This window comes from Emys orbicularis, chromosome 1, assembly GCF_028017835.1.
Source record: "Emys orbicularis isolate rEmyOrb1 chromosome 1, rEmyOrb1.hap1, whole genome shotgun sequence".
NCBI classification, from domain to species: domain Eukaryota; kingdom Metazoa; phylum Chordata; order Testudines; family Emydidae; genus Emys; species Emys orbicularis.
Genome location: NC_088683.1, coordinates 260,261,889 through 260,271,813, shown reverse-complemented (window position 1 = coordinate 260,271,813; position 9,925 = coordinate 260,261,889). Strand labels below are relative to the sequence as shown.

At 54.0% G+C, this 9,925-nt stretch overlaps 1 protein-coding gene across 1 annotated transcript; it reads right to left on the bottom strand.

Moving 5' to 3' along the window:
• Positions 1-763: 763 nt before the first annotated feature.
• On the bottom strand, positions 764-7,066 carry IRS2 (insulin receptor substrate 2). The gene is made up of 2 exons (XM_065413628.1): positions 3,656-7,066; positions 764-957 (listed from the first exon to the last, which is right to left on the bottom strand). Exons 1-2 carry the CDS (start codon positions 7,064-7,066, stop codon positions 892-894), a joined length of 3,477 nt encoding a protein of 1,158 aa, XP_065269700.1. The 3' UTR covers positions 764-891.
• Between the last annotated feature and the right edge of the window lie 2,859 nt (positions 7,067-9,925).

Here is a 9,925-nt window from a genome sequence, read left to right as displayed (position 1 = left end):
GGAAGGAGAGCCAACAGACCTTAATAGGTAGGTGCACTATCACATGTATTTGCTGTCACACTTTGGAAAACTTAAAACAACACATGTTGTTTTGGAAAAAAACAAAGATAATGGCCCCAACTGTAATATCCTTAACCAGGCAAAAAACTTCCAATTAAGTCAAAACTCAAACACAATTACTATTGAACTTAATGGGAATTTTGCTTAAGGATTTCAGGTTAAAAAAAAAAAAAATCACAGGGTAAAATCCTGACCCTATTAAAGCCAAAATTACTAGTGACTTCAATGAAGCCAGGGTTTCACCCAAAAGTCAGATCCTCAGTTGGTGTAATTTAGCACAGCTCCAATGCAATAAACAATTTACACCAAAGGAGGAACTGGGTGAAAATGTTTACATAAGCAAGAAAATACATAATTTTGTATGAACTAATGTCCTTTTGCAAAAGGGTTATTTCATACTTAGAAAGCTGAATGCTAACTGATAATCAGCATTCAACAAAAGAGTTTCCAGCTGTCTAGTAAAAGCACTATTTTATTTATATTTCAGAAGAAGGCAAGTACTTGTTAGACTCTCACAGGCCTGCACACTTTCAGAGTGAAGCAGAACTAAGTTAACTGATAAATTCTGAATGACCTTTTTATTTTTCCTGTTTGAAGCTATTTTGGTTTTGTTAGCTTGCTCTCATCGTAACAGGATGATACTGGCTCAAAATTCCAAAAACACACTATTCTTTAAAGCAGACAGGCAAGTTACTGACGAAAACCAATGCATCTTTATTTTTAAAGTCACATGATTAATTCTGTTAAAGAGACAAAAACTCAAACACAATATTTACCTACATAATAAAATATATCTATAGACATGGGCAAGTATTTGAACTGACTATGATTTTACATTGAAATATTAATTTCCTGATAAACCAAATAGAATGAACTTTGGTTTTTTTTTTTTACAAGCTACGTGTTTTTTACAAGAGCTCTTCACGTTACTTCTTTCTAAAGAAGCATACATTTCAGTTTTAAAATTGCTCCAAACAAAACTGTTAATTTCTCCTTAGCTTTGAAAGGACAAAGCTAGTTCCCACTCAATGGCTTTAGTGATTCAGTAAACAATTATACAAACAGCAAAGTAAACAATTCTCATCACATCTAATATAGGCTACCTCCATGGTAAATTATATATAGTAACATCAATTAAAAATCATCAATAAAATTTAGCCAAATCATTCTGAACTGCCACTGTCTTAAAATAAGAAATGAGAGTTAAACCAGTACCTAGTATGCTTAATACATATACATATATTTCTATAATTCTGCATGTGTATTTCATCATAAAATATGAAAATCCTGTTAATCTTACAAATTAAAGTTCGTAGAACCTCGAATTCTACTGTGAACAGTACTGGTGATCTTTAAGAAGTAGCGGTAGTAGTACGATGGTAGTAGTAGTGTAAACAAACTTCAATGTGGTTATGTAAACAAAACCAAAATAGAGCTCAGGAGTTGTAAATGTTAATAGCTCCGCTCAATAGCCCACTACTGTACTTATGCATTCAGTTACTAAGGTAATATTCTTGCACTTTCCTAATCATACTGCTCTTTTTGTTCAAATTAATTCACTAAAAATACCTGTAACATACAGCCTCCACTTTAAAATAGGACCTGGAACACTGATCAACAGTTATGCAAAGTGTTTCTTAACTCTTTGTCCTGAAATTGGCTACAGTTCTTCCTGAATACAGTGAGTGTAATTATATGCAATAGGCACACACGTGTGGGAAACAGGGAAACCTCAGGGAAACAGAATGGCAGAAATAGTCATCAGCTGTGCCTTCTACATTCAGCTCAACACCCAACAATGCTGATCTTCACTGCACATTTACATGCATATAAGAAACAGGAAAAGGAAGCCCACACACAAAAGAAAATATCTGAATAACCTTCAGATATTTTATAACTACTAGAATTAAACTGTTCCCACCATTCACCGTTCTCTAAATTCATTTACCTATATTTATGTTTTTATTAACTTTATCAGAGATGTAGTGCCAGTTTCCCCTTATTAGCTAAGTGAATGGAATTTCCACAGTTTAATCCAATCTGGATGCTGGGAGCATTTTAATCCAGTCCAGGTTTTCCCCCTAGGCAGAGTTCCCCCCCCCCTCACCCTCTATCCCCTTAGGGTCAGCAGTTTGGAGGATACTGTGGAAATGGTGCTTCCCCAATATGGGTTTGTTATGCAGTTGGGGGCTGTAGGTGGGTCAAGCAAAACTCAAATCTTGTTAAACTCAATTTACAATTAAATACAAGAGAGCTCATGATTTTACTGGAACATAATTCCAATGTACAGGCCACAGCCAAATATTCTTTATATAAGGCAATGGAACCAATAATTGTAGCATTCACACTGATTTATGCCAAACCATGTAAATCCTGAAGCCAGTTTAAGCAAAACTACAGATAACTGACAAGTCTGTCTCTGTCCTTAACTCTCCCATTCAGTGTGTTCATCTTGTAAAAATTCTGATATTTCAGTCAACAATCCTCTCAATTAGGTTCAAAGCTTTTTCCACTTTCATCTCTTCCATCTTTCTGCACTTCCTATAAAAAAAGAACATTTTCTTCTTCAAAATCAACAAGCCAATAATAAATGGAACAAAAATCTCTACAAGTGGCTGTCAGAAATGGCTACTTTTTACTTAAAACTGATTATCTGTATGAAAACTATAAATATGGAAGTAAAACTTTTGTCATTTCAGCTTCCTAGACCGATAGACACGTATTACAGTTGATAGGTACACACAGGTTAAAAATGCCCTGGTGCAATAGCAAAGAGGATCCCTGCAGTGTCTCAATCATTAACTTTTAATCCTTCACATATTGTCTGTTCCTGGCCTCTCCAATTATAACACAGACTTTCCCTCTTGCTAGGAAGAACTTTCTATAGCACAACTAGCACCTCTGGAAAGGAACAGCTACATGATTAAAACAGAAATTCTCTCTCAAATTAAGCTTTAGATTATTTAGGGTTGTTTTTGTCTTCAAGCAGCATGCATTTGCAATCCATTTAAAAAGCAAACCAACACTGGCCATTGATACTGTGATTCAACTGGCAGCTGCAATGTAGTTACACATCTATTGGGTAGGCCTTTAAACAAAATTTGCAAAACAATATGTAACCCTCAAACACGCAGTGACTCCTGAAAAGATCAATGTTTTCACATGCTCACTGCAGATTTATGGCCAAACTTTCACAACAGGTCAAAATAATTCAGAATAAATATATTAATCCTTCCGAGGTTGTTCTGTTTTGACTCTTTCAGATAGAGGACCAAGGATCTGTTGGTAATCTGATGTGCTCCCTGCTGTCTTTTAACTCAAGCTTTTAAATCTTAAGCAAACACTTGGAAAAATCTTCTGTAACTGCAGTTCTGTAGCATGTCCAAAATATAGAACTGTGTACTCACTAATTTGGGTTCCTGTGAAGAGGAAGCACTCAACATTTAAGTGTTTCCTTGTATATAGATATTTTATTTGGAAAGTTTACAAAGCTGAGAAAGAGAGAGAAACCATCCCCCTCCCAATACCGCAACATAGCCTAGAAATACAAATAATAGCACATTGGAAGAGCGACCTACTACTCACCTTTCACAGCAGTTGCTTCTTTCAGGTTGTGGGATAGGAAATCTATGCTGGCATAGGCGCTGGTCTCAACTCCATTGATGTCCCCATTCATGGGGTGCCTGCCTTTGGGTCTGACTTTGTCACAGTTCGCCAGGCTCCCATCCACCACGTCTATGGCGATGTAGTTGAGGCCGTTCTGGAAGCCGGCGGAGGTCTCCCGGCACATGGGGCTGCTGCCCTGCTCCTCCTCCAGGCCTTCGCTTTTCCTGAGAGACACGTTCTCCACCGAGGCCGAGTTGTGCCGTTTGGGGTTATGTGCAAAGGAAGGAGACACGGGGGTCACAGTGGTGGTGGAGGAGAAAGTCTCCGAGCTGTGCCGCCGGCGCCCCTGGGGATCCGCCCGGATGACCTTGGCCCCGCGGTTGGGGTCTGGGGGCGGGCTGGAGAGGATGAAAGCTTCCACCCCGGCCAGGGTGAGTCTCTTCACCCCGGCCGTGGGGCTGGTGACCCGGGCGCTTTCTGGCTTCTGGGCGATGGGCTGGGGCGGGGTGGCGGCCATGCCGAAGGTCATCTCGGTGTAATCCCCCCCGTCGGGCGGGCTGGACAGGCAGGCCACCCCCACCGCCGCCTGCAGGTAGAGCCCGTCAGGCCGGCCGCGGCTGGCGCAGGACTCCGGGGAGAGCGCCTCCAGGGAGCCCACCGACACCGGGCCCGCCTGCGAGCCGAAGTCGATGTTCATGTAGTCGGAGAGGGGGGAGCGCCTCCGCCCGGCGCCCGAGCCCAGCGAGGAGGCCGGGCTGTCGGCCGGCAGGGAGGGCGGCGAGTCGGCTGCCGCCGCCTCCCCGAAGTCGATGTTGATGTACTCGCCGGGGCTCTGGGGCTCGGGCGGCAGGGGGTGCTCGTGCATGCTGGGCAGCAGCGTCCGCAGGGTGTCCAGGGCCAGGCGGCTGGGCCGGACCGCCCGCGGGCTCCGCTGGCTCCGGAAGCTCTCGGTCCGGCTGTGCCGCAGCGGGGAAGGCACCGTGTGGCTGGAGGGGGCGGCGGGGCGCACGCCGCAGGCCGGCTCCTCCGGGATCAGCCTGCCCGGGGAGCTCATGAACACGTACTGGTCACTGTCCTTGGCCGGCTCCTGGCAGGAGCGGGGCAGGGAGCTGCAGGCGTAGGCGGCCTTCGGCGGGTCTCCGCCGCCCTGAGCCGGGGCGAAGAAGAAGTCGGGCGGGGTGAGCGAGGCGGCGGGCGGCCCGTGCGGGGACATGTTGATGTAGTCGCCGCCGCTCAGCCTCCCGTCCGAGCTCTCCACCGACAGCCGGGAGCCGCCCCACATGCGCATGTAGCCGTTGTCGTCTGGGGAGCTCTCCCCGGGGGAGCTGGTCTTGTAGCCGCCGCTGCCGTTCCCCGGCGAGCCGCCGCCCGCCCCGGCCCGGGGCTGCAGGATCTGCTGGGGGGCGGACACGCTGGTGGGGCTCATGGGCATGTAGTCATCGCCGCCCCGGCTGCCCGGCCCCAAAGCCGTGGCCACCCCAGGGGTCATGGGCATGTAGCCGTCGTCCCCTCCTCCGCCGCCCCCTGCCGGCGGCCCCAGGTTGGTGCTGCTGCTGCCGGAGCTGCGGTGGGAGCCGATCTCGATGTCCCCGTAGTCCTCGGGGTAGGGGGTGTAGGTCACTTTAGGGGAGGCCGCGGGGAAGAGGCGGCCGGAGCTGCCGGCGAAGGTGGCCCGCATAAGGGTGTACTCGTCCAGGGAGGCGGAGGAGACCTGCGGGGGGGCGGGCCGCTGGCGGCATGGCGTGGTCAGCGAGTAAGTCCGCTTCCTGGGGCCCTTGTCCCCCGCCGAGTCCGGGCAGGGCCGGTAGCAGAGCCGGCCGCTCTGGGGCCGCTCCATGGCCATGTAGCTGTACAGGTCCGCGCCGCCCCCGGGGTCCCGCACCGGAGGGGTCTCGGCGATGGACTCGGGCGTGTTGCTGCGGTTGCTGGCGGTGGAGAAGGGCCGCAGGTCGCCGCCCGGGCTGGAGCCGTATTCATCGAAGGACATGAAGCCCGGGTCGCTGGGGGAGCCGGACACGGAGGCGCTGCCGCTGGACGGGCGCTGCGGTTGGGGGGGCTCGGAGCCGAGCCCGCTGCTTGAGGAGAGGCTGATCGGGCTGGTGGCGGAAGGGGGCGAGTGAGACACGGGCATAGACATGGAGCGACTATTCTGCAGGCCGCCCCCGGGGGGCACCGGCCCCAGCTTCCCCCCGGACTTGCCGCCGCTACTAAGAGTGTGCGAGCGGCTCAAGGGAGTCCGCACCGGGCCGGGGCTCATGGGGCTGCCGGCGACCGAGCCCGCTCTGCAGCCATCCCCTTCGCTGGCCGTCCGTACCCGGCCCGGGGTGCCCTTGGTGCCGGCGCTGGCCCCGGCCGCCAGGCTGTCTGTGCGGGAGCGGCGCAGCAGACCGGTCTGGCTGGGCGGCAGGTTGACCATGTGGTGGTGCCGGCGGCCGGGCACAGTGATGGGATGAGTGGAGGAGGCTCCGGGGCCGCCGGCGCCCCCGGAGGAGGAGGACGAGGAGGACTGGCTCTTGCTGCGGGGCCGGAACTCGGACAGCTCCTTCAGCGCCTTCATGGCCCCCAGGATGGTCTCGTGGATGTTCTGCGCCACCACCGAGTCGTCCGCCTGCATCCAGAGCTCGCCGGGCCCGGTGGCCGCCGACCGCCCCACCTCCATGAAGAAGAAGCTGTCGGAGTGGCCGCAGCGGCGGATGTTCATCAGCTGCAGCGTGACCGAGGGCAGCTCGCAGTTGAGGCGCACGAAGCCGATGGTGCGAGCGGAGAGGCAGAGCCGGTGCACCCCGGTCAGGTTCTTACTCTGCCCCAGGCCCTTGGGCTTCAGCGTCACCTGCCAGACCTCCCGGTAGGCAGCGCTGGCCGGGGCGATCAGCCCGTAGTTGAGGTCCTCGCAGCCGCCGGCCAGGGAGGAGGCGGCGCCACTGCAGGAGGAGAAGGGCGAGGAGAGGTGGCGGAGCGGGGAACTCTGGCAGGCGGCTTTGCCCTCGTTGAGCAGATCGGTGAGGGCCCGGTACCAGCCCTCCTGCTCCTGCTCGTTCTCGGCCGCCACGGCGAAGTACTCGTCCTTGGTGTAGAGGGCGATCAGGTACTTGTGCTTGGCGTCCGCTCGCTTGTTGATGTTGAGGCAGGAATCCAGCGCGATCACCCGCTTGGGAGCCCCCGACTTGTTCTTCCATTTCTTCTCGTTCTCGTAGTACTCCAACCGGGCGCCCCCCGCCCCCGGCTGCTCCTCCCCGCTGCCGCCGGGTCCCCTGAGCACGAAGAAGCGCTTGTGCCCGTGCTTCTGCTTGCGCAGGTAGCCGCATTTCCTCACGCTCTGGTGGTTGTTGTTGTTGTTGAGGTTAGGACCAGGAGGGGAGTTCAGGGGGGGCAGCAGCCCCAGCAGCGTGGGGCTCGCCATCCCCAGCCCAGAGCGTGGGACGGGGGCTGAGTTCTTAGCGCCCTGGGGTGGGGACTTATTCCCCTGGTCCCCGGAGCTGCTGTGACCCTGGCTCCTCTATAAAGCGCGGTGGTGATGGTGCTGTTGCCGACCTGGCTCTTCCGTGCAGTCTGGGCTTGCTGCTGCCCGAGGTCCTTCTAGATCCTGGGCGCTGCTGCTCTCCGGATCCTCAGAGCTGGTCGCCGCCGCCGCTGCTGCTGCCTGTCTTGGTAACAGTTTCACAGTAAGTAACACATTGCGCACCAAGGGCTGAACTAAAGAGCAAAACAACACGTGACCCGCTGAGTTACCGAAACGCTCACACACCGAGACAAGGCGTGGGGGGAGCCAGAGCAAAGGGGGGCGAGGCCATCAATCCGCCGCCAGCTTCCTACGGCATTGGGTGCCGCGCCGGGGAAATGATAGCGCCATGCACCAATGGGGATGGGGGGAGGACGCCGAGCCAAGGGAGGCGGGTTGTTATTGGGTTGTTCGCGCGTCTCCACCCTCTTCTCTCTCGGTCTCTCCCTCTGTTTCTTTTCCCGCCCACACTCTCCCTCCTTCTACGCACGCTAGCTCTCGCCTGTCCCGTCCCCCTGACCCCCCGCCCCGCGCAGACACACACGGGAGCTTGCCTAAAACGCCAATCTACCGTGAAGCCCAGATAGACACGCGAGGTGGTCGGGGGGCTGCAGAGCCCGCTGTCACTGAATGAGCATGTTAGCAGGCCACCTCGCCGGGGGGGGGGGGGGGAATGGGGCAGGCTCCAGCAGCTTCGCACCCGATGCAGAATCAGTGACCGTACAGTAGAGGTGAAAATAAAAAAAAGAGCGAGGGGGACATAGGGACCCGAGCGTGTGACGGAGGAAGCCGAGCCTGGCTAGTGTTTACTACTCCGGGGCTGACATGAGGGGAAGCTTTCCGCCAGCGATCGAGAACGATGGACAGTTTTCCTCAAAAGCAAGAAGCTGCAGCCTGGGCCAAAGGAGAGAGGTGCCAGAGCTGTCCATCTCCCCATCTAACCAGCCATCGTTTATGTGCCTCCCCCACCTCCATCACCAAACGTGCCGCCCCAATCAAGCCGGAACGCGGCTAATGCTAATGGGCATGGGATCAAAGCCCAGGCAGTAAGAAGTCCTGCCCTGGACAGACTGACAGATACCAGAGGAATCTAGCTTTCATGCTTTGGTAACGCTTGTGTAGCTTGTCATGGCAATAAAGCTCTGTTGCCTTGCCTGGTCCTCCCCTGTATCCCCCAGGCAACAGAGCTTCCCTGTGTTTGTCTCCCTTCCCACTACACATACCAAAGTTTGCCGTCCTAGCGTGCTTCTCCAGCGCTTCGCACCCCTGCGAGGGTGCTTGGTCCCTCTGTGTCCCCAGCCACATATCTCCGCCCCCCCCATCCCTTTCCCTGCCTTCTCTGCTGCCGCATACACCCCTCTGTGACGGCCACATCAGAACTTGCCAGGTCTCCCCAATCCCTTCTTGCCTTCACACTGGAGAGTGCCTGGTCCCCTGGGGCGTGCCCCCCTACACATACACTGGAGCACTGCCACACTCACAATGCACTGGCTGGGTCTCCCACCCCCGCCTTCTCCCCTCCCAGGATCCAGAGCCTTCTTAGCCGCCTCCCCTAAATCACTAGGCATTCCCTGCCCAGTCCTCCCCCTCACGCCTCCTCTAGCTCCCCCTGAACCCGTATAACAGCGCCCAGACCTCCTGGCCCCCCCTCCCCTCTCGGGCATTTGCTCTTGGCTCGCCCCCCAGGCCCTACACAAAGTAACGGAGAATCGAGGGGGTAGCGGGGTGGGCAGCTGTTTCTGCTAGTATGTCATTGATCAGGGGCTTGTTTGCCTTCTCCCCACAGTTGCTGTGTCGGTGTAGCGAAGAAATGCCACCTGGAGAGTGAAGAACGAGGAGGGGGGGGGGCGTTGTTCATGTTTTAATTAAGTAAATTAATTGATCGCCGTGTTTTGAGTTGCTGTGTATAAGGGCAGCGTTCGTGTTTCCTTGCGAAACAAAGCCAGCCGCACTGGGGGATTAGAGCACATCGAGGCAATTAAGTAATGAGAGTTGTGAAGGGGGAGTGTAGCAGCCTCACATCCCCCCCCCCCCCCCCCCCCAGTGTTTACACTCTGGAAATCTGCCGCGGCTGCAGTGTGTGTTTGCTTTGCAGGCTGCTTTCCTTGTGCGCGCACGAGTCCATGTTTTTCCAACCATTACAAATCCCTATTCCTATGTTGTGTGGCTCTGTTTTCCACGGTTACGTTTTACGGTTCATCTGTGTGCGATGGGGTCCCGGCCCTTCTCACCCTTGTTTGTGCAAAGCCCCAGCTGATGAACGGCTTTCAACGAGAGGAGGTCCCTGCTTGTTTACGAGAACCAAAATTAGTCATCTCACTGGACTTCCACGCACAACTAACAACAAACGCCGGGATCAATATGCCCCTTGCTTGTACAACAGACACCGGAGGGAAGGGGGAGGGGGGCGGAACTGTAGAAGCGGGAGGTGATTTACCATCCCATGTCCCCTTCCCATTGCACCCCTTTTGTGTGTGGGAGAGGTGGGGGGTGGCAGCACGGAGACCAGCAAAGATCTCATTTCTCTGTGTGGGGAACGGGGGCGGGGGGGACCAGACAAGCTCTGTGATGCGTGTATGTAGGGAGGGGGCGGTCGGGAACAGGGGGACCTGGCTAGCTGTACAGTGTGGGGGTAGGGGGTGGAGAAAGAGTGGGAACCAGAAACGATCTGTGATGTGTGTGTATAGGACAGGGGGCGGTGGGGAACAGAGTGGGAACAGAGAATATCTGTGATGTGTGTATGGGGAGGGGGCGGTGGGG